General features: G+C 57.3%; 1 protein-coding gene across 1 annotated transcript in view; it reads right to left on the minus strand.

Moving 5' to 3' along the window:
- The window catches only part of TMEM131L (transmembrane 131 like), a 132,247-nt gene extending 108,083 nt beyond the window's left edge, over positions 1-24,164 (minus strand). Inside the window, exons 1-3 of the mRNA XM_055144828.1 lie at positions 24,004-24,164; positions 23,195-23,265; positions 14,134-14,177 (exon numbers count right to left, since the gene is read on the minus strand). Of these exons, the coding sequence (XP_055000803.1) occupies positions 14,134-14,177; positions 23,195-23,265; positions 24,004-24,127 (239 nt within the window). The 5' untranslated portion in view covers positions 24,128-24,164. The remainder of the gene's footprint in view (positions 1-14,133; positions 14,178-23,194; positions 23,266-24,003) is intronic.
- Positions 24,165-24,388: the final 224 nt, after the last annotated feature.

The following is a 24,388-nucleotide window of genomic DNA, read 5'->3' on the forward strand; positions in this document are numbered from 1 at the left end:
TTGAAGCAGAGGATGCTGGCTTCCCCACTTCCGTTTTCTTTTTTCTGTTTGGGTCACACCCGGCAATGTCCAGGGGTTACTCCTGGCTCTGCACTCTGGAATTACTCCTGGCGGTGCTCAGGGGACCATCTGGGATGCTGGGGATCGAACCCAGGTCAGCCGCACGCAAGGCACAGGTCCTACCCGCTGCCCTATTGCTCCTGCCCCTGGCTTCCCCACTTTCCTGGGCCCTTTACCATACTCACGACACCTTCGACAAGTTTCAGCAATGAGGGAGAAGCTCTCTCCCGTAATTATGGCCTAAATGCGGTCCATGAATGGAAACCCTGCCCAACGACCTAAACTTCCTTCCAAATTACAACGAGGCCCGAATTTACAGCCCCGGCTAACCGGATTAAAAGACTCGGGCCCTGTGAGCCGGTGCTCTGCTCCGTCCTCACTCGCTCACATTTCAACCTCAAATTAGCCCCGTCCTCTAATAACCCGAGTAGTCACTGGGGAGGCGTCTAATTACCCACGAATTATGCCAACCGTAACCAGGGCTAGGATCACAGATCAGATTTTCCCAAAACATGAATCTGCTAATTAAGTTACATGAAAGTCAAACCAACAGGCAATTTGGGGGGGAGGGGGTGACACGGACACCCCCCAAAAGGAGAACCTTTAGGGGTGTTAAAATTGAGTAACTGCAACTAGTCCCTTCTTGAGCCCTGTCTAGACCCCTGGCCAGCAGCACTTGGCAATCCATCAGTGACAGAAAGAGGCTAATCTCGACGCCAGCGTTTCCAGGAAAGGGAAGATTCTCCCGCCAGACCAATTCTCCCGCCAAGCGCCCCGGGATTCGCTTCGACACAGCCACCCACACAAAGATGCTGGGGATGTCCAAACTGGTCCGAGAGCCGGGGAGACGGTCCCAAGGGCCGAGTGCCCGTGGAAGGCTTCACACGCCGGAGCGCTGGGTTCTGTCTCCAGCACCAGACGGTCCCCCAGGACCAGGAAAGATAATCCCCAGACTCCTGAGACAGCAGCTGACTCTGTGCACCGCCGGGCGTGGCAGAAAAAGCAAAACCAAACAAACTGGTCATGAAGTCCACTTCAGACACTTACACACCAGGCAGGAGTCACTGAGAGAGTACGGGGGGCACTGGCCTTGCACACGGGCAACCCAAGTTCGATCCCCAGCCCCACACCTAGTTTCCCGAGGGCCACCAGGAACGATCCCTAAGCACCACAGAGCTAGGAGCAGGCCTGGAGCATTACTGAGTGTGCACCCCCAAAGGCACAGACACGCAGACACACGCACGCGCGCGCGCCTGAGAGGTGTCTGGCATTCCAATTTCTAAATCCAGATTTGAGGGATACTGTTTGATTTCCAGACTCAGCCTTCCTTGGCAAGCTTGAGGCCAATATCCTTATACACTCCCACTCTTTCCTCCAAGGAGAGAAAAAAAATCCTAAGCCAGAGACATAGTACACTGGACAGGCACTTGCCTTGCACGGGGACGGCCTCTGCCCAACCCCCAATGGCACGTGGCCCCCCCCCCAGGGCCCCCAAGAGTAATCCCAGAGCACAGAGCCAGAAATAAGCCCTACGTGCAGCAAATGTGGGCCCCGAAAACTAGGGGGGGACAAGAATTCCCACCCCATGCCAAAAACCTCCTGACCCAGAGCACACAATTCTGTGGAAACCACTGGCGAGGCTGTCAGAAATAAAGGATCCAGAGAGATCTTGTGGCACCAAAAGTCGGGGTCAGGGGCCGAAGCAATAGCACAGCAGGGAGGGCACGTGCCTCACACAGTCACCCTGGATTGATTCCCGGCATCCCATATGGTCCCCTGAGCACCGCCAGGAGTAACCCCTGAGCATCGCCCAAAAAGCCAAAAGAAAAAGTTGGGGTCAGTGAACAGGTAGAGACTGGTGCGGGGGGAGTGCAGCAGGCTGCCGCCTCAGCCTCAGCTGTGTCCCCAAGTGCCAGGCCGAGGGGGCTCAGGGAAGGGAAACGAGGGCTTGAAACCTCGAGTGTCCGTCCCATGGGCTGAGTTCTGTTCCCCCGAACATCGTGCTTCGGTGCCCAGCCCGACCCCGACCGTCCGCCTCAGAACTGAGCTTCCTTGGAAACAATCACCACCACAGACATCTCTGGTTCTGAGGAGGCTGTCGGGAGTGGGGCAGGCTGGTGGCCTGGGCAGAGGCATCCCAAGAAGACAAGGGGACACCGGAGTGCATGAGAGGACAATGCAGAGGGGAAGTGGGTGACGCTGTGGGCTGAGAACCCTACACCCCCCCCACGCCCCCAAGCCAGACATGGGCAAACCAAGAAACCTGAGAGAAACAGGGAAGGCCCCCTTCAGCCTTCAGAGGGCCTCCCCGTGGCAACACCTTGGAAGAGACCAAACCTGTGACCCCTTGCAGTCACCTAGACTGAGGTGCTGTCATGGCAGCCAGAGGGAGGTCACACGTGCTTGAACTTGACCTTTGTCCCTCAGGAACCTCCCATGCCCCCACCCACCCACCCCTCCTGCCCCCTGAGAGAAAGAACCCCAGGGAATCCCCAGCCTGAGGGCCGGGGCGGCCAGGCCCTTCCTCCCCACCCCACCCTCTCCACGGTGGGCAACCCTGGAAGTTCCCTTCAGAGGAGCGGCGCCTCACTGCTCCTGCCCGTGGCCCTTTTCTCACAGAAATTTTAGAACATTTCTTTCCGTTTTCACTTCAGTGATAGAAACTTCCTCAAACCCCAACACCCCCACTCGACTGACTCGAGGACGGGACTCTCGCTCACACACATTTCTTTCTGTTTTCACTTCACTGACAGATACTTCCTCACACTCCAACACCCCCACTAGGAGGACTTTCTCTGGCACTCTCTCAGTACTCCCCCCACCTCCTCACGCACAGAGAGAGAGAGAGAGAGGAAGAGAGGGGGTGGAGAGAGAGGGAGAGGGAGAGAGAGAGAGGAAGAGGGGGGGTGGAGAAAGAGAGAGAGAGAGAGAGAGAGAGAGGGGAGAGAGAGGGGAAGAGAGAGAGGAAGGGGGGAGAGAGAGAGCACGCGAGAGAGCGTGCCATGTGCCTGGCAGGAGCTGAGAGCGAGAGAGAGAGCGAGAGAGACAGAGAGCGAGAGAGACAGAGAGAGAGAGAGCAAGCGAGAGAGAGAGGAGAGAGAGAGCGAGAGAGAGAGCGAGAGAGAGAGAGAGCGAGAGAGCGAGAGCGAGAGCGAGCGAGCGAGCGAGCGAGAGAGAGAGAGAGAGAGAGAGAGAGAGAGAGAGAGAGAGAGAGAGAGAGAGAGCGCGCCCGAGCCATGTGCCCGGCAGGAGCTGGGCCAGAAGGCGGTTCCGAGCGCTCACACACTCGGGCCACTCCCCTCCCATCACTGAGCCCGTGTGTTACTGAGCCAAGGCTGCCTGCCAGACGCACTTCCCTCATAATGAATGAATTCTCCCGAGCAAGTTCCTCAGCTGCCCCCTGGAAGCTGACCTGCCTGGGCCTAACCCACCTGTTTACCAGGCCTGCCAGGGCACTGGTGTGAAGGGGTGGGGGAGGAGGAACCCCGCATCCCTCCACCCCCCACACACACACATACACAACTGAGCAGAAACGGACCCGTCCAGTCTGTGGAAACTCCATTCCCTGTGAAAAGGTTAGACTTGCAGGCTGGAGCAACACTAGCGCAGACAGGGCACTTGCCTTGCACCCAACCGGCCAGGTTACGGTCCCCTAAGCACCCGTGGGAGCAATTCCTAGATGCAGAGCCAAGAGCGCCAGCAGGGGTGGCCCCCAAACAAAAAGCTAGACTCTCTCGAGGGACTGAAAACCCAGTCCCCAGCTCCCGCCCCGGGCCTGCATCCCCCACAAGCCCTTGCTGGCGCCCCAGGAGATGCTTGCGGGAGACCTTTCCCTGGACCAGGAGGTCCCCAAGCGGGGTGGGTCATCTCGGAAGCACACAGGGCACTCCCTGGAGCTTCTGATTCAGTAGCCCAGAAGGCCTGAAAACTGGTCAGACAGGTTTCCAGTGGGGGAACCAGCTTCTGCCGGTGCCATCCTCTGGCATCAGGCCCCCTCCCCCTCCCCGCAGCACCACACCAGCTCAGCTCTGGGGCTCCAGCATCCCTGCCAGGGAGCTGGGGGCAGGAGGGGGGGAAATCGCAGTATCATGGTGGTTTCTGTTCAAGCCCCAGAAGTAATCCTTCTATGTTACCATGTTTACAGGAAAGACATGAAACAAAGCCATCCATCGTGTTTCAATATCCTAGCGATGGAATATGCCTGAAGAATAACACTTGAGCTTGCTAAAAACCGAACGTTAAAAATTAATTAGGTTGGGGCTGGAGCGGTAGCACAGCGGGTAGGGCGTTTACTTTGCAAGCGGCTGACCCGGGGTTCGATTCCCAGCATCCCATATGGTCCCCTGAGCACCGCTGGGGGTAATTCCTGAGTGCAGAGCCAGTAATGACCCCTGAGCATTGCCGAGTGTGACCCAAAAAGCAAAAAAAAAAAATAATAATAATTAGGTAGGCCACAAGGATTTGAAAGAAAAAAAGCTTCTGACTTCACTGATTCAGAGGTGAGGAACAGCAAAGGTTCCCATCATCCCAGATTGTCTCTGAACGCCAAGCAGGGTAACGTCTGGTGAGTTGCTTGGATGGTTAGAGCTTGGGTGAGTGCTCAGTCTTCGCTTCGAACCTGTCCCTGGAAGTTCAAGGCTGCGAAGGTCTGCAGCTCCCCCAAGCCCTGGCAATAATGGGGTGGGGGGCGCCCCAGGGGACAGAGCAGTAGCACAGCGGGTAGGGCATTTTTCCTGCATGGGGCCGACTCGGGTTCGATCCCCAGCATCCCATACAGTCCCCCGAGCACCGCCCGGAGTGATTTCTGAGTGCAGAGCCAGGAGTGAACCTCCGAGCATCGCTGGGTGTGACCCAAAAAGCCAAAAAATTTAAAAAATAATAATAATAATAATGGGGGGCCCAGATAAGAGACTGAGGCAAGGAGAGCTGAGTCTGCAGCAGAGACAGAGCTCCGGACTCCAAGTGCTGACGCGGGCCGGCCCAGTGCACCTGCCCAGAACCGCCCTGCCTCCGGGCTTCTGGCAAGGTGACATAATACCCTCTTGCTTGTGGGAGCTGGTTGAGTCAGGGTTTTCTGTTACTTGAAGCTGAAAATACCTCCTTGCACAGCAAGTCAACAGCACAGCATGTGGATCGCGGAATGAAAGGCCACCTCTGGGCACACGTTACAGTGGCACATGATCTCCAAAGTCAGCCTGGGCGTCGGAGCAAGTACAGGGTAACCCCTTACCAGGGGTTTGCCTTGCATCCTGCAGACCCAGGTTCAATCCCCAGCGCTGAATTCGGTCCAAGCACTGCCGAGGATCATTCCAGAACACAGAGCCAGGACTAAGCCCTGAGCACCACTGGGTGTGGCCCAACCCCCCACCCCGATACCATTAAAACTGTTAAAATGAAACTAGAGCCCTAGAGATATTTAGTGAACAACAAAGCAGGTCTGAGGCCCCAATTCTGGGACCCTGCTGCAAGTCATGCTCATTTTCTCCCCCGAAGATTTGGTAGGCAGGACCCAGAGTAGTGAGGGCCAACTGGAGAATTCAATTCCTTCTATGTATCAAGGAGAGACGGTCTCCAAATATTCACACATCACACATCAGGGGCCTAATGTCTGAGATATATAAAGTGCTCCCAAAACTCAACAGCAAAACAAGCCCATCAGAAAAACAGGGAGAGGAGATGGTTCCTCATGAAACATGGCCAACAGACATATGAAAAAGTGTTCATCACCTCGGATTACCAGGGAAATGCAAGTCAGAATTATGAAAAACCACCTCACAGTTGAGAATCTATTTCAAAAATCCTGGAAACCACCAGTGCTGGCATGGATGTAGTAAAACAGCTACTCTCATGCACTGCTCGTGGGACCTTTACCTGGTCCAGCCTCCTTGGATAATGAAGACTCTGCAAACAGTTAAGAATAGAGGTGGGGGGGGGGCTGGAGCAATAGCACAGCGGGGAGGGCATTTGCCTTGCACTCGGCCAACCCAGGTTCGATTCTCAGCATCCCTATGGTCCCCTGAACCTGCCAGGAGTGATCCCTGAGCACAGAGCCAGGAGTTAGTTCTGAGCACTGCCAGGTATAGTTCCAAAACAACAAAAAACATTCCAGACTTTGAGCAGACCTTATTTTCTGAAGGGGGATGGTTCAGGGCTGAAATCAAGGCGAGCACCTTCGCCCCTGAACTATCCCTCCGGCCCTGCAGACTGTTTAGGGTGGTCTCCCCACGCCTCTGTGGGAAAAGCAACACAAGGACCACGTATACAGTGTTGCCACCGCCCTCCTGAAACAATGCTTCCAGAAGCTTCTTTTATTGAGCAACACGTTTGTGAAATGCTGTCTAGACTCTTGTAGTCATTACTTATGAAACAAGCAACGTTCTGCTGTTAAGCCTTATTAGGCGGACGGCCCTGTTTCATATGTGAAAGACTGTCAAAACACACGAGTCTGGTGCCAATTCATTTACACCTAGAATAACGAGCTCCCGGGGGACCCCATTACCTTAATATCGGTGGTTCCCTAATGGAGCCTCCCGCCTAGGGAAATTAAAATTCTCCTCGGAACACTGAAACGCCAAGTTCTACTCTTCAGCAATGAGCTGGGTGTCGCCACTCACCCAGAGACTGAAGAGACCCAACTGACATCACTACCCGCATATCAGGATGCGGCTGGCGGAAGCCTTCCACGGGGCCAGAGAGAGAGAGACAGAGAGAGACAGAGAGACCGAAAGAGAGCGAGAGACAGAGAGAGCGCACGGGGCTCGATCCCCAGCGCCACCAGGGATGATCCCCGACCTCAGGCGCAGGACTAGTCCATGAACACAGCCCGGAGTATCCCAAATATTTAAAAATAAAGCACTGTAGCACTATTGTCCCGTTGCTCATCGATTTGCTCAAGCGGGCGCCAGTAACATCTCCATTGTGAGATTGTTGTTCCTGTTTTTGGAGTACCAAATACACCACAGGTAGCTTGCCAGGCTCTGCCGTGCAGGCAGTATACTCTCGGAAGCTTGCCGGGCTCTCCGAGAGGGACAGAGGAATTGACAAATAAAAGACACACTAATTGCAATGACTAATTTCAAAAGCCACAGTCTCGAATACCAGCACGGGAACTGTGGACGCTACAAGGAATCTGGAGGCCAGGCGGCTGAGCAGGCTCCTGAGAAAGGCCATCAGTGGGAGGGGGCGGGGCCACACCCGGCGATGCCCAGGGCTTACGCCTGCCTCTGCACTCAAACATCACTCCCAGCTGGGCTCAGAGCACCGCGTGGGATGCCGGAGCTCGAACCTGGTTCGGTGCGTGCAAGGCAAGCGTCCTACATGCCCGACCTGCTGTACTATCACTCTGGCCCCCGAGAAGGGCGACATCTGAAGAGAGATGTCCAGGGAGCAGTGAGGACCCGTGCTGGGGTGGCCAGAGAAGAGCACTGTGCAGAGGGAATAGGAGAGCACGGATAGCCCAGGGAGAGCGGGCAGGGAGGGAGGAAGGAGAAAGGAAGGAAGGAAAGAGAGGGAGAGGGAAGGGGGAAGCAAGTCCTCGTGCAGCGGGGGAGGCCACTGAGGGGTGAGGGGCCCAGCTCGGGGAAGGCCTCTCAGCTCCTGCAGACAGGAAAGGGGGAGGGGAGGACCTGGTGGGGAGCACAGGAGGGGAGAGGACTCCCTGGCTTCCGGCTCACACAAATCAGCAGCCAGTACTCCGGCCAGAGGTCTGAGCCTCCCTCACCCTGGAGGGCAGAGGGGGCAGGGGAGTGCAAGTCCCTTCTGTCCAGAAACCCCAGCCGAGGGCAGGGGGCACTGTCAAGGGGCAAGGAGCACGCGGGACCCTCCAGGGAGGGGGGCCCTGTGGAGCTTGCGGGTTTGCTGGGAAAGAGTCGCGGATCTGGAGAGGGAGAGAGCGAGCGTGCTCCCCTCCCGGCGGGGGCAAGGGGCGCCCCAGCACCCCCTTCCCTGGCACAAGGAAGCTCCCGAAAGACAAAGACGAGACTCTTGCAGCAATTATACCTGTCACCACGCGGCTGGAAGGGGAACAGGGCGCCTTCCAGCGCCTTCCAGCTCCTTCCAGCTCCAACGCTTAGGCGCTGCCTGGAACGGCTGCAAACAGTCTCTGTGGACGCGGCTGGCTGCTACTAATCAGATAAAAGCGCGTGGGGCAGCGGGGAGGGAAAGTGCCAGGGGAGATGCTTCCAGACTTCCAGGGATGCTGGGCCTTAGCCCGGCAGTGCTCAGGGCTCTCCTGGGGCATCGTGCAAAGCTGAAAGAGTGCACGGTTCACACTTGGCCAACAGGTCAGCGCTTCGCTTCGTGGCCATGGCCTCCGGGAGCCACAAAAGGCAGGGGGGAGAGGAGAGGCGGGCAGCTGCTGGGGGCTGGCTTCAAGGAAGCAGCCAGCTTCCCTTCTCAGCAAGGCGGTGGATTACTGCTGATATCCGAGAACCCCCGGGGGAACGCGGCTGGGGCAGGGGCAGGGGGAGGGGAGAAAGTTTGTCAAATGGCCCTTCTGGCTTTCCCCCAAACACAATGACTTAGTCACTGCAGAGATGAAGTCAGGAGCACAGGAACAAAAGCCCTGAGCTGCCCAGGGACCTGCCCGCCACGCAGCTCCGCACGGGGCAGGGCAGACTGGGGGTGCAGCAGAGCCCGGGAAGGGCCAAGATGCTCTCCTGGAGGTGGGCACCCCCAGGCACTGACACAGCAGAGAATCTCGGGAATGCTCGTGCTTCCTCTCAAACTCCAAGTTAGTAGTCGCCGCTCTGTACAGATCATCTCAGGGATGATTCTCTCTCTTTGTGCAATCCTACTGCACACATGTAACTGCAAATGTATGTGGGGGCTGGGGGGAGACAGGGGCACACCTGGCGATGCTCTGGGGTCACTCCTGGCCCTGCACTCAGGAATCACTCCTGGCGGGGCTCTAGGGGCCCTATGGGAAGCCGGGGATGGAACCCGGGTCAGGTGCATGTAAGGCAAGTGCCCTACCTGCGGTACTATCTCTCAGGCCTCTAAAAAATACTTTTAAAAAAAAAAAAAAGGAAAGAAAGAAAGAAAGGTCACATCTGGCTGTGCTCAGGACTTACTCTGCCTGGCTTGGTGCTCAGGGCTCACTCCTAGGAGGGCTGTGGGGGCACCATGTGTGGGGCTGGTGACGGAACCTGGCGGGCCGCATGCAAGGCGAATGCCGCACCCGTGTGGCTCTGACCCTCACAAGCCATTAGTTTTTAAAAGTCACTTCACAATGGATCAGCCCTGATCCACACTGTTGGTAAAGGTCAGCATCACAATAGCAAGTCAAACTCCCAGTCCAAACCTTTGTGTTTGTCCGTTCCAGAGCATGCAAGGGCAGCACAGAGGGTTGCTCTGCGTTTGGTGCTCAAGAGACCACGCAGTGCTGGGAACCAAACCCAGGCTTGCACTTTTAGGCTTGAGTCATCTGCCAGGGCCCAAATTTGGGGTGAGAGGGGCGTAGCAGCAGTGCTCAGGACTCACCCTTGGCAGGGCTCCTGTGTAGAGCGTGGGACAGCAAACCCAGGTCATCAGCAGGCAAGGCAAGCGCCATACCCACTGTACTATCTCCTGACCCCCCCGAAAGGTCAATTTTTTAAAGTGTTGCAAGAAGCACATTTGCCCACACTGGGGGTCTGCCTGAGACGTGCATCTCAGCTTCATCCCCTCTGGACAAACCTATATTGTCTAGTGTCTGTCTGTCTCTCTCTCACACTCTGTCTGTCTCTCTCTCCCTCATATTTCTCCAAGTTAATTCTCTTCTTAATGTTTAATTTTTGTATGAGGACATCATGCCTTACGAAGTTACTCAGAGCTGAGCTTCAGACGTCCCAAGTTCCAGCACTGACCCCCCACCATGGCAACTCCCTCTGAAGTGCCCCCGGCTGGCTCCCAGCCCGGCTCCTGTGCACGACATTGCTCTGTGCTGTCCGGCTGCTGGGGCGTGGGTCTCTGCTCCCAGCGATGCGGACTGCAGCATGAACAGACAACTACAATACCCCTCGAGGCCCCCCATGGACCCAAGGCCCTTCCCGCTGCCCTTACTCCCCGTCCAGTTCTTGCTACCCATACCTTGGTCTCTTTCCGTCAGTCCTCATCCTTCCCATATCCTGGGGTCAAGGGTGATTGTAGGATGGCATTGCTTTGTCCTTTCCCCCTTGCCACAAGGAACTTAGGTGTATCCTGGTCACACCCATCAAGGTGCTTCCGAGTCACAGCAATGTCATCATCCTACAGGTGATCATGCATTAATATCTTGCACTCCCTCATCCAGTTACTCTCTAAGTTCTTTCTTAAAACTATTTCACTTCACTAAAAAAATAAAAGTAGCAAAACATCGGGAACTTAAATGGCATCAAAATTTTCTTTAAAGGGGCTGGAATGATAGTACTAGCATGTAGGGCGCTTGCTTTGCATGTGGCCAACATGGGTTCGATTCCCCAGTACCACATATCACACACCCAGTACCCTGAACCCTGCCAGAAATGATCCCTCAGCACAGAGGCAGGAGTAAGCCCTGAGCACTGCCGAGACTGACCCCCCCAAAAGAACAAAGACACCCTAACTACACAGGAAGTGGAAGGTAAATGAACAGTAGTTGCAGAACTAATCCGCTCTCCCAGAGATCACTGGACAGAGACTCCTGGGAGAGAGAGGTCTGCATTTTTGGGAAAGGGACACCAATTTTTTCTTTTCCATTTTCTTTTTCTGTTCCTCGGACCCTCCTCCCCCGCACCAGGAGGGAAATCACACCCAACGGTGTCCAAGGCTTACTTCTGCTCCTGAAGTTCATTCTGGCTCCTGGCAGGCTCAGGGGACCATAGGGGATGCCAGGGATCGAACCTGGGTAGGCCGCAAGCAAGGCAAGAGCCTTCCCTCCCTGCTATTCTAGGAACAGACGGCAGCGCCCAACCCATGCTGGGCTCAGTCTTGACACATACGGAACAAATCTCCACCCAAAAGAGCCAAGAGAAACAGGGAGGCTTGGGGTCGAGCTCCAGGGAAAGCAACCAGGGATAAAATAACAGCCAAACACTGGAATGTGTGCACGAAAGGGATTGGAAACACAGCCGTCGGCGGGTCAAACTGTGCACAGCAAGGAGAGAGTCAGCCGGGGCGGCCACCAGCGTTGTTTTCCCGAGTTACTTCATGAAATAAAGTGAACAGATGATAATGACGTGGATGACCCTCTTGCCACAGAACTTCACACATTAAAAAAAAAAAAATACTGAAAGTGGCCAAAGATGATATTCCAATTTCAGCAAAATTTAAGAAAAGAAACTGAAAATAGAGTCTGTGACAAGAAGAAAACAGCAGCACTCTTGGAAGAAATGCATAAATAAGCTCGAGCACACGCACATCCGCCCGGACGCCTTGTGCCGTGGGGTTAAGTAAGGACTGGGATGTCCAGTGTGCGGCGAGAGGCGGAGCCACCAAATCCTGGCGGGCCGGAGGCGCTGCCCCCTCCCCAACCCGACGACCAGGCTGCCAGAGCACAGACTCCCCTCGGGTCCCAACACCCCTGGGTGCAGCCCCAAAACAAAACTGAAACAAACCCCAAAACCCAAGGGGGCCAGAGTGATAGTACAGCGCACAGGCGCCTGCCTGGCGGGGTCCCCGGAACCACATCTGGTTCCTCGAGAGCCACCCACTGACTTATGGGATTCCTCCCCAGCCAATGAGAAAGGAATGCAAAAGAATAAAACCCAGGGGTCGGGGCAATAGTAGAGTGGGGAGGGCGTTTGCCTTGCACGTGGCCCACACAGGTTCGATCCCCAGCATCCCACATGGTCCCCCGAACACCGCCAGGAGTGACTTCTGACTGCGGAGCCAGGAGTAACCCCTCAGCATTGCCAAGTGTGACCCAAAATGCCAAAAAATTTTAAAATAAAAATTTATTTTTAAAAATGAGTAAGGGGCTGTAGCGATAACACAGTGGGTAGGGCATTTGCCTTGCACATGGCAGACCCGGGTTTGATTCCCAGCATCCCGTATGGTCCCCTGAGCACCGCCAGGAGTAATTCCTGAGTACAAAGCCAGGAGTAACCACTGTGCATCACCGGGTGTGACCCAAAAAGAAAAAATAAAATAAAATCCAGAGGGGGAGGGGGAGACAGACAGACAGACAGACGGGTTAAGGCACTGTCTCACATGTATTTGTCCCAGTTTGATCCCTAAGCTGCAGGGTTCCCCACGCACCAGTGGGAGCGACCTCCCAGCACAGAGCCCGGAGTACCGCCAAATACCACCAGGTGTGGCCCTAAATCCCCCACATAGAAAAACCCCATTCTGACCTCTATGTTGGACAGAAAACTGGTGCCAAGAAAAGTGGCTGGCTTCATTGAGACAGGAGAACACCACAGGCAGACCCAGAGCCAAGGGGAGCACCTCCCCCCCACTCCCAGCCTCCCTGTCCCCCTCACCTTAGCGTCTCCCTGAGACATTCCTAGGGGACGACCAACGGAGCTCCAGCGATCCCCTCCCTCACCCTGTTCGCACCACCCCTACCATCACCTCCCGACTCTAGAAGCCTCCCGACTCTGCTAATAAGCACTGACTCCGCCGTACCCCAGAGCTCATCCCTAGGACGTTCCGGGCCCCTGCAGCCACCATGGCCGCCAGCCTGACTCAGACCCCCACCAGCACCCCTCCTCTCATTTTGGGGCCACACCCAGTGATGCTCAGGGCTCTCTCCTGGCTCTTATGCTCAGGATCACTCCAGGCAGGCATAGGGGACCATATGCGGTGCCAGGGTTCAAATCCAGATACCCCCTATAGACCCCAGCCTGCCAGGAGTGAGCCCCGACTTCAGAAGCAAGGAGTAAGAGCTGAGCTGGGCATGTCCCTCCATCACCACCACATACCCCCCCACACACGCACACAAAAAAGCCGGCAATTCTCACTAAACATTGTTTCAAATGACCCATCCACTGCCAGAGGACTGGGTCTCCGCTGGGGTCTCCACTGGTGAGCTGGAAGTATTTGCTAACCACAGAGGAATCCATGCTGACCAGCACAAACCAACGGGGTTGGGGGGCGAGAGCCTCCACACACCGCCCATCTGCCCTGAGGCCCACTGCAGACGCGGCTGGGGCAGAGTATGCCCATCCCGGGAAGGGGAGAAGCGAGACAGGAGATGGGGGAAGCTGGCCGAGCTACCCTACACCTGTTTCCGGGGGATACACACATACGGAGCCTGGGGGGAGCTACCAGCTGCCTCCCTGGTTCCTTGGGGGGCTGGGGGACTGGAGCCCCACCAGCAGTGTCAGGACTTATCCTACACTCGGGGATCACTCCTGGTGGGGCTCGGGGGACCATATACAGTGCCGGGAATCGAACTGGACTCAGCCCTGTGCACGGAAAGCCCCTGACACTCCCCAGAAACTTGCCCCTGAACTCAGGTACCACTCAGAGTCTCCATGGAGCTCCCAGGGCTCAAAAACATCCCCTTAGACAACTGGCAGGGGCTGCCCGACAGCCAAGGCAGAACGTGCCCAAAACGGCCATGCACCAATCTGCAGATCCACTCACTCCACTGAAAGTTCACACGGCACCTGACCCACCTCACCTTCCTCCTCTCCACAGCAACCTGGCCAGGTCCCCGGGCCCTGGTCCCACATCCCACCTCAGGGCCTTTGCACATGCCAGCCCCTGCCCAGCCCAGCACATCAGCTCCAATGTCATCTTTGCAGGAGGGTCCCCACTCTCTAAGAGCAGGCTGCTTCCTGCTGGGTGGTTCCATCGGCCTAACTACTGTGTCATCTGCTTGAATAGCACAGGGGTCCCTGCTGCGCCCCACGATCCCAGGCTGGTCCTGCTCCGTGCTTTACACCCAGCACCCGACACATGCCCGACGCTGTGTAGGGACAAGATGGAAGGTGCCAGCGTGACCTGGAACCACAGACTCAGGGTGCATGTGAGGTGGGGGTGTAGCCACGTGCCACTTTGCTTTCACACCAAGCCACCCCAGAGAGATTCCCCAAATCTCCAGGAACCAGGCAGGCACATGCACAGCCACACCCCAGCCTTCGCCCACACCCAGTGGGCAGTGAGCCCCCGCCCCCCGCGCCCCCTCACCTGTGTTCCTGATAGTGCGCCTCCAGGTCCTCTTCAGAGTCGCCCTGGTGACAGAGAACACACTTCAGCATTGGTTTCAAAGGAACACAAAAATCTCCCCACCGATTAATGGACTTTTTCTTCTGGAGGGGAGGGGGCTGGGGGTCACACCTGGCAATGCTCGGGAATGGCTTCTGAGGTGGGGCCCAAGGGACCAACAGTGGTGCCGGGCATCAAGCTGGCAAGGCCAGGGCTCTCTCCCCGGTCCTGGGCCAGTGAGCTCGGAACAAACGTCAGAATGTGTCCAGTGACAACTGCGACCCCAGCAGGCCCTGGACAAACCTTTGTTGAAAGAAGAACACTCGTGTGGACATTACTCAGAGTCGGCGGCTGGCAGGTGGCCCCAACCCAGGGCGGCCTGACTTTCTCCCTCACAATCCCTTCCCTCCTGAGAAAGGTTTATGCCACCCCAGGCTCATAAATATATAAAGCAGGTCTACAAATCAAACAGCCCAGGGACAGTAAATCATGGAGAAAGTTGTTCTAAAGTCTCTCCCCCCCATTCCCATTCAGTTACTCAGCCCCACAGACACTGCCACCCAGTTTAAGACGCGAGGCCTGGGGCCCAAGCACCTGACGGCATGCAGCCCACCAGCAGAGAAGCCCAGCAGGCAGTTCCCCCTCACGGCACAGCCGAAGGACTCGCCAGATCCCCGGGCATGCAGGCATGGGTGCGTGCGGGGCTCGCTCCGTGAATTCCTGCCATGTTCCGCCACACTTGGACGAAAGGCAGAAGAACACTGCCCGGGTGGCAGATGCCAGGCTCAAAAAACGCGCCTGCACCTTCTGCCTGAGTCACGGGCCTAAAGTCAAGCTCCATGCAGGAAAAGGCCCCCCCGAGCTGGACACGGAGGGGCAGGTCCCGGTGCTGCCTCCCGGCTCTCCCCCTCCCTGCCCAGCCTCCCCTCCCCCACGCCTGTCACCTGGCAACCCCCAACCCCTCTCTCCAGCCCCCACTTCTCCCTCTGCCACCCCGAGAGTCAAGCAGGGCCCTGTCTTACCACAAGAACCACTCCTGGTCCACGAGCACCCCACAAAGTTTCCCCACAGACCCTCCCCGCCCCCTCACCCCTGCACAAACCTCAGTGTCATCTGGTCACTGCCAGCTCCCACAGCCTCCCCACAACACCCGCCCCGTGGCCTTCGCCCCTCTCTGTGCCAACAAACCAGCCCCCGGAGAACGGGTCACCACTCGCCGAGTGGCATCTGGCCTGTCTGCGTTATGACCTCAAGACCGACCTGCCCCGTCAGTCGTTACCCAGCACCACCACGAGGCCGACACCCCGTGGTGGCAACTAAAGTGGCAGCACCTCCCCAGGGTGGGGGAGCAGTCAGGGGAGCTGGTAACCTTGGGGACTAGTGGGGAGACACTTCATGTTTGTCGACTTAAACAGGGTAAACTTGGGGGCTGGAAAAATTACGGCACTTGCTTTGCATGAGGACAACCTGGGTTCGGTCCCTGGGACCCCGTATGACCCCACAAGCCCCACCAGAGTCACAGAGTCAGGAGTGAGCCGTCTCCCAACCCGCCCCAACCCCCCCACCCCCGACCAAGAGGGCAGATTTTCAGAGTAACTTATCTCTGTTCTAGTTTTTTCCTTTGGGTTTTATTGGGGGTGAGGTGACTTTCTGGGTCACACCCAGGGATGCTCAGGGGTTACTCCTGGCTCTGCACTCAGGAATTACTACTGGCGGTGCTTATGGGATGCCGGGGATCAAACCAGGGTCGGCTGCATGCAAGGAAAACACCCTACCACACCGTACTTATCACCTGAGCCCTGTAACTTATGTCTGAAACAGGAACCACAGGCTGGAGGACATCTGGTCTGGGACATCCTAGAACATTTCGGACACCTTGAACTCCTCCCTGCTCCAGATCCCCCTGTGGCCCCCTGGTGCTGGTCTGCTCTTAGCCCGGGCTGCCGAGGCCACACCACACCTCCTCCGGCACACAGCAGGATCCTCAAGGAGGCTGCTGGAGGCCCCACACCTCCCCAGTACACCCAAACACTCTCACTTCCTGTTGCTTAGCACATGAATGTTATCTCGGGTATTACCAGCCTTATCTCCCAACAACCCCAAACACTCCAGGGCAGGGACCTCGCCTGCAATTCCCCCCTCCCCACCCAATTCCCCCATCATTCTCTCTTCTGCCTTCCAGCCTACCCGCATCACACCCTCCCTGCCATAGAATCTTCAACTCCTGCCAGCAGGGAGGGCGCAGTTGTAGGATAGTACAGTGCTGGTACGGGCGGAAGGCCCTTGCCTTGCACACCGCCAACCCAGGTTCAACCCCGAGCTTCCCACAGGGTGCCCTGAGCCCTCAGGAGTGATTACTTAGTGCAGAGCCGGAGTAAGCCCTAAGCACCACCTGGTGTGGCCCCAAAACAAAACAACCTGCAACTCCCTCCCTGCACTCCTCCTCCAACCTGCCACCACTCAGCAGGGATGGCCCCAGGCGTCCATCGGCTGCACCAGGACACCACTTGGCTTCGCTGCACCAGCCCTCCGGGCAGCCCAAACCCGGCTCATCTTGGGCCCCGGGGACCTGCAAGACAGGTCTGCAAGACTGTCTCCAAACCCAAGCGGAAGGAGCTACTGTTGAAACCCGCATGAAGCAACTGCCTTTTCCGCAATAACACAGGAGAGGCCCAGAGGAGGTCTGTGCTCCTCAATGCCAGTAACTTCCGGTGGGGGGGGGGGAGTGCATATGCAACTAAAAAGGGTGCGGCCTCAGGAGAGCCCCCCGACCGCAGAGATGTAGAGATGTGCAAGCACCACAGTCAGGAGTACCGGTATGAACACAACTAAGTGCAGGACCCCATAAGACCCCAGCAGGCCCCACACCCAAATAAATATGCAAACACCACTGCCAGGCCAGTGAGTAGCCCCCAGGTTTTCTTTTGGAGGCAGGGGAGCTGCTTTTTTTTCTGGGGGGGAGGGATGAGAATTCTTTACTTTTTTTGTTTTTCATTTGGGGCCACATCCTGCGATGCTTGAGGCTTATTCATGGCTATACACTCAGGAATCCCTCCTGGCAGTGCTCAGGGGACTATCTGGGATGCCGGGGATCCTTGTTCTATCTCTTCAGTCCCACTGCCCTGCCCCCAGTTTATTTTAAGAACAGCATCACCGGAGGCAAAGGTAGGAAGAAAGGTGTGCTTTTATTTTGTCTTTTTTATTATATTTTTCTCTTTTGGTTTTGGGGGCTACACCCGGCAGTGCTCAGGGCCCGGCTCGGCGGCTCAGGAGAACAGACCTGGAGCCAAGGACTGAACCCAGGTCAGCCACATGCAGGGCAAGTGCACTCCTCTGCCCCCCATACTCTCTCTCCGGAGCAAAAGCCGAGGATGAAATGACTTCCGTCAGACACAAGAACTCATCGCCATGATCTGACTCCTCTGGTCCAAAAGGATTCTTCTGCCTTGGCCGAATCCTCGAGAATTCGCATGTCAGCTCCATGGCGGAAATCCCTGGGTTCAATTCCTGCACCTGAAGAGCCTGAGCACACGGCCAACCTCGGTTCAATTCTCAGCAACCCAGACAGTCTCCCCGAGCCCCAGGAGTGATCTCTAAGGCAGAGCCAGGAGTAAGGCCTCAGCACCACTGCACGCGCCCCTCAAACAAACAATTCTTGCACCTCCACTTTCCAATAGCTTAGAGCGCGTTATTCCACAACTCTGCCTCAGTTTCATCAGGTCGTAATACTTCACTGACCATCACCTGTGTTGACGATGGTAAAGAACTTCAACAATATAGGAGTTAGCCTTCAAGTTAATTATTTTTTAACGTTGAGAGTGGAAGTGCATTAAACCAAAAATAACTCTCTATGACCAAAAAAAAAAAAAAAAAAGATTTCCAAACACTAGTCAATGATTCACCCCCTGCAGCAACACATTACATCATCCCCGATCTGAAGCTGCATAAAACTCAGAGGCTCACCTTAGCATTTCCGGTTTCTCTTTCTACCCATTTCCGTTATCTGCACTCCAGCGCCAGGGAAGGAGGAAGAGCCGTACCGGAAGCTGCTCGGGCAGACCCTCGCCTTCCTACTTACTATACAGGGCCCGAAGCAGGCCAGGGCCACGGTGGCTGAGTGCCGGGTGAGTCAACAAGGCCAGCACGAAGCCTGCCCCACGGAGCAGATGCACTTCCCCTGCGCCAGGTAACAGCTGGTCCCTCTCGGCACAGATTGGCTTCGTGACCCCTGCACCCAGGGTCAGAAGCTGGGACTCCTCTCATCCCAGCAAAGTCTGTGTGAAAGTAAAAGCACATTCTGGGTGCCCTGGCGATAGCGCAGTGGGCAGGACACAAGGCCGGCCTACGGCTGATCCCTGGTATCCCATATGGTCCCCAAGCACTGCCAGGAGTAATCCCTGAGCGCAGTCAGGTGGAAGCCCTGAGCACTGCCAGGTGTGGCCCCAAAATTAAAAAAAAAAAAAAACGCAAAAGCACAATCTGGAGCTGGAGGGGTAGCACAGTGGAGAAGGCCTTGCATGTGGCCGACCAGGATTCGATCCCCACCCTGGCACATAGTCCCCCAGGCCCACAAGGAGTGACCCTTAAGCACAGAGCCAGGAGAAAGCCCAGAGCACCACCAAGCATTCCACCTCCCCCCCCCCCAAAAAAAGGCCCAGTGGGGCTGAAATGATAGCATAGTGGGTAGGGCCTTTGCCTTGCATGAGGCCGACCCAAGTTTGATTCCCAGCATCCCATATGGGCCCCTGAGCACCGCCAGGGGTGGTTCCTGAGTGCAGAGCCAGGAGTGACCCCTGTGCATCACCAGGTGTGACCCCCCCCAAAAAAAAGGGCCCAGAGACAGTCCAGTGGGGAAGGTGCTGCCTACATACAGCCAGCCTGGGTCCATCCCCGACAGCGCCTACAGTCCCCCAGGTGTGACCCTGAGTTCAGAGCTAGGACTAAGTCCTGAGCACTGCCATGGGGTGCCCAAGCCTCGAAGAAACAAAACAAAAAAGGAAACACATTCTGGGCTGCCGTCTGGTAGCCAGGTCAGACAGACAGATGATAACAGCACCGGAGGAGACAGACAGGAAAGGGCCCAGGCCTGCCTCCTGCGGGATATGACTCACCTCATCCATCGGGCACCCAGAGAGCCCCCCGAAGCTCTTCCGGGGAGGCCTCCCAAAGGCTACGGTGGGCAGAACCCTGGTACCAGGGGCCCCAAGCCCTCTGAAGAGAAGCCCAGAGTGGGCAACAAGGCCCACCCAGGGACAAGGGGCCCGGAGGACGAGCCCGCCACAGGTCCACGGAAACAAGGGATTCCGTTTCGGACCGCGAAAGCCAAGCAAGAAGGGGCGTGTACGCAGACAGCTCAGCATGCGGGCACACCTGCTCTGGGCACCCTCCCTCTGGCAGCAGATAGCCGCCGCGGCAGGTACAGAGGAGGCAGGAGGAAAGCGTTTCTGTGCACGGAAGAATGAAATCACGCCTTCCCCTCCCCACCGCGCAGGGAGAGGCCGTCCGAGCCACATGCAAGACAGGCCCAGTGAGGCTGACACCTCACTTGATGATGCGCCTGGTCCGTGGCACAAGAGACACGAGTCCTCAGCCCGGGGGCCTGGCTGCCCAGCAGGGGCGAGGAGTCTGCAGGTCAGCAGCCGGACAGCAGCCACCACCGAGTCCCTGAGCAAATCAGGAACACGCTAAAGCCCGGAGGTCAGCACCGCTACTGCCCCCTCTGCAGATGAAGCACTTATGGGCCGAGAGGAAGGGCCTGCCTGCCCCAGCAGGGGTCCCACCGCTTACCCCAATCCCACTGGCTTCCAGTACAGCCGTGCTATTCCTGATCACTGAGAGGCCCGGCTTTTATTTATTTATTTATTTATTTATTTATTTATTTATTTATTTTTTAAGAGGCTGGGAGTGGGCCAGCGTGACAGTATACAGCAGGCAGGACAATTTGCACTGCACGCAGCCCACCCAGGTTCGATTCCTGGCGCCCCATGGGGTGCCCCACTCACCACCAGGAGGGATCCCTGAGCTCTGAGCCAGGAGTCAGCCCCGAGCACTGCCAGGTGTGGCCTAAAACAAAAGCCCAAAAAGAAAACAAAAGGGGGGAGGGGTGGAGTGGGGGAGGAAACTAGCACTACCGAGAACATGTCTGAAATCCACAGCTGCAAGTCAACAGTGTTGCAAGTGTCCGATTCTGTTAGGTGGCGAGACCAGGGGCTTCGCCCTGGGTCTTCACACACGCAAAACAGGCGCATCCCCCACTCAGCTACAGCCCTGCCCCCATCTTTTTTGGGGGGGCGTGGGGGATGGGGGGTGAGGGGGGCACACCCAGCAAGGCTCCAAAGCAGAGCTATGCTCCGTAATCTGGGGTCATTCCCAGCCCCACTCAGATGGACAAAGCTTGACGTCCCACCCTTGAAGCATCTCCCCCAACCGCACATCCTATTGCATCTGCCAACGTCCCTTGCTCACTCCCCTCTGCCGAGTCCTCCCTCCGGAAGCCGCCTGTAAGTCTCCCTGACTGAGAGGCACCCAACCTAACAGTTAATTCTGCAGAAAAGCCTCAGACAGCCATCACACCTACGACTCTTCTATTTTTTGTTTTTTGAGCCAACCACCCTGCGATACTCAGGGGTTACTCCCCGCTCTGCACCCAGCAATCACTCCTAGCAGTGCTCAGGGAACCATGTGGAACGCTGAGGATCGAACTCAGGTTGGCTGCATGCAAGGCAAATGCCCTACCCACTGTACTATCTCTCCAGCCTGGACTCGTCTTTCAACAGGCTCTAGAGCACACGGGGAACTTTCTCTGACAAAAAATGCAAAACGCTTTGAGAAGAATCCCCCTAAATAACTTTTCAGAACTCTCCCCAGTTTGATATACATACATATATGCATATTTATATGCTTACATATATGCATATTTATATGCTGCCTAGCTAGCTATGTAAGAATGTTTATATAGATATATCTGTATCTGTATCTATATGTGTATATCTATATATGTACATATATATTGTGTGTATATACATATATACACACACATACATACATATATATACACACATACATACACAAAGCAATCGAGTGCTATATAGCCTCACTCTCTCCCAGGTATATGCAGGTTAAAACAGCCCCCCAGAATTACAAATTCAGCAATGAAGCCATCAGACACTTATTTCTATCAGTTTCACTTTCATTACAGCTTTGACCAAATACCATAGCTATAAATGCCTCTATAAATGCCTCCACAGTGAGCGCCCCAGAAAGCAGCTTCCAAAGGTGAACCGATCACCCACAGCAAACTCTATTGTCTCACACACCTCTAAACACCACCAGAGCACAACTTTTGTCTTTTATTCAAATCACCTTGGAGTCTGCACAGAACAACCCTATCATGGCCTCTGAGCCTTCAACTAACCCTCTCACAAGTGCTTCAAATGACTTTCCTTTTTGGGTCGGTTTCCAATGCTCACCAGTAAAAGGCCCAGAGAGTAAAAAATGCAAATACATGTAAATAGCCACCAGGCCTCTCACCCGGGCCATCTGTCTCCCCCAGGGACATCTGCAAAGTCTGGAGACATTTTTAGCTGTCACAAGGGAGAGTGGGGAGGGGAGTAGAGTGCCCGAGGCATCCCAGGGGGCTGCAGGCAGGATGCTCTAAGGGCACCCCATTCTGCGGTGCCCTGAACAGCCCCCGCCCTCCCCGCAAAGGAAGGAGCTTCTCCAGCCAGATCCACCTAGGCGGCATGGGGATCCCACACAGCCAAGCACCGTCCTCCAAGGAATAAGAATTCCTGGGCTGAGATCTATTTTGCTCTTCCTGTGTCTTCCAAACCCTCCCCAATGCACATGGGTTCCTTCTTAGGGGAGGGACCATTCATTCCCACTTTGGGATGAATTTGAGGGTGAGGAGACTCGTTCTCCAAGGGCTGGCCTCGCAGGCCTGCGGGCTTTCCAGGAAAGTCCAGGGAAGCTTTCCTCTACAATCACCTCTGTGCCTGGAAGCTGTTATTCATTAGCCCTGGTTAAACGGAATAATCCAAATATCTCAAAAGCAGCCCTGCCGAACACTTCCCGCGGAGGGAGGAAGCTGAAATGTAAAACTGCACGTTCTCGGCACTGCAGGGAGAGACATCCTGTTTTCTCTTCCAGCCAGACAACATAGAATTACCCGCCACCACCAATGTGGGAAGTAATGGAAGTCTGGAGAAAGAAAAAAAAAAAGCACACCGCACAGGAGCTGAATTTCTCTTCACTCCAAACGTAGCACCGTGGGGGGTGGGGGGTAAGACAACCGCATCTGGTGGTCACTACAGTCGCTGCAGAAAAATAGTGCATAATATGACATGCAAATGGGCACGCGGTCAGCCAAGGGTGGCTCCTGAAAGTTCAACCCGAAACATAGAAGCTTGGCGGTACTCATTTGCAGAAGCCGATCCTGTCCCACGCCACGCGTTGCTAGTTTTTTCCACACGCAATCATCGTATGGGGAGGGGGGGAAGCCGGGAGGGGGAGACCAAAAAACCTGAAATTCGAGTTCTTAGGAGGGTGTATTTGAACAGGAATGAAAGGCGCTTGGAGAACATCCAAGACCGCCATCCTTGAAAGTCACATCTTTATGCCCCGAGCCGCTGGGCACAGCTGGCACGGAGGGCGCGCTCGCGCTTGGGAAATGCAGCACGCTGGGGCCTCGGGAGCCCGGGCAGGGCAGGGCGGGCGGCGCTCGGCCACCCTCGGCCCGGCCCCGGCCGGCCCAGCCGGGCCCGCCCTTCCCCTGCGTGCACTGCAGCCGCTGGCCGCGGCTCTGCTGAGGTGGCCACGGCAGCCACCTCCTGCAACTTGGAGCCGGCGTGACTCACGCCCTGTCACATGGCGTGGGAGGCGGCCGGGAGGGCCACCGGTGCCAGGTGTTTGGCGGCTCGGCCCGGGCGCTTCTATTTGCCTTGCAAAAAAAAAAGAGGCGTTCGGGGCGCCCGTGCCGCGGGGAAGCCGCGGCCGCTCCTCCTTCCCCCGCCCCCTCCCCGTCCTGTCACCTGGGCGTCCTCACCTGAGTGGGCACCAGCAGCTCCCCTTCTTCCGCCTGCCACAGCTCCACCACGTTCGGCAACGGCTCGATCGCTGCACCAACAGCAGAAAAAAAATGCAGCGCGTCGGTCATGCACGGAAAAGAAACGCTTCCTGTTTCCCGGCGGGCCCCCCATCCCCAAGCACCCGCCTGGCCCCAACAAGCCTCCCTGGACTTGCAGAAGCCCAGGAGCAGCCGGCCGTGGGCATGCACACACAATGCACGGGGGTGCCCCCCGCGGCCGCCCCTCTGACAGTGAGGCCAGAGCGGGCAGCGTCGGGGGAGCGAGGGGGGCGGGGGGGTGCCAGTGCCGGGGAGAGAGGCGGACCACCGGGCCGGGCGCTCCGGGCTCCGCCTCCCGCAGCATCCGAGGTGGGCGTCTGCGGGATGGGGGGCCCCCGGGGGCCCGGCTCGGGGAACAAAGCTGCAGCGAGACGCGCCGCGGCGGGGCCCCCGCGCGCGCCACACAAAGCGGGGGCAGCGCCCCGGGCCCGCGCACAAAGGCTCCGGGACGCGCGCGGCTAGCGGTCTGCGCGCCCCGCGACCTGCCAGCTCTCCGGCGGGGGCGGCGGGGACCCGGGAGGGGACGCTCGGGGCGGAGGCGGGGGGCGGCAAAGGGGGCCCCCGCGCGCCGCGCGAGCCCGCCCCGGGTCTCTCCCCCCTCCCCCGCGCGCCGGCCCCGCGCCCCGCGTCGCCCCGCGCCCCGCGGCTCCCTCCCCGCAGCTCCCCAAAAGAAAGAGGCGAGCGGGGGCGGGGTGGCGAGGGGGCGGCCGGCGGCGCCGCCAACTGACCTTGTCCCTGCGCCCCTCCCGGGCGGCAGCAGGGCAGGAGCACCTGGAAGACGCCCAGCAGCAGCTTCACGGCGGCGGCGCGGCGGCGGGGGCGGCCGGGCGGCGGGCGGCGCGGCCCCGCCATGCTGCTGTGCTGCTCGCGCTGCTCTCGCGGCTCCGGCGCCCCGGCCGCCGCGCCCCGGGCCCGCCCCCGCCGCGCCCCGCCCCGCCCCGCCCGCGCGCCTGGGCGCCGCGATACCGGCCGGCGGGACAATGCGCCGAGCACGTGGGGCGCGCGCGGGGCCCGCGGGGGCTCCCGGCTTTGTCTGGGGCGCGGCGGGGGCGGGGGGCGCGGGGCCCGCGGGCCGCGGCCCGGGGGCGGGTGGGACTCGGGCGGCGAGCGCCC

Source organism: Sorex araneus, chromosome 7, assembly GCF_027595985.1.
Source record: "Sorex araneus isolate mSorAra2 chromosome 7, mSorAra2.pri, whole genome shotgun sequence".
Lineage (NCBI taxonomy): Eukaryota > Metazoa > Chordata > Mammalia > Eulipotyphla > Soricidae > Sorex > Sorex araneus.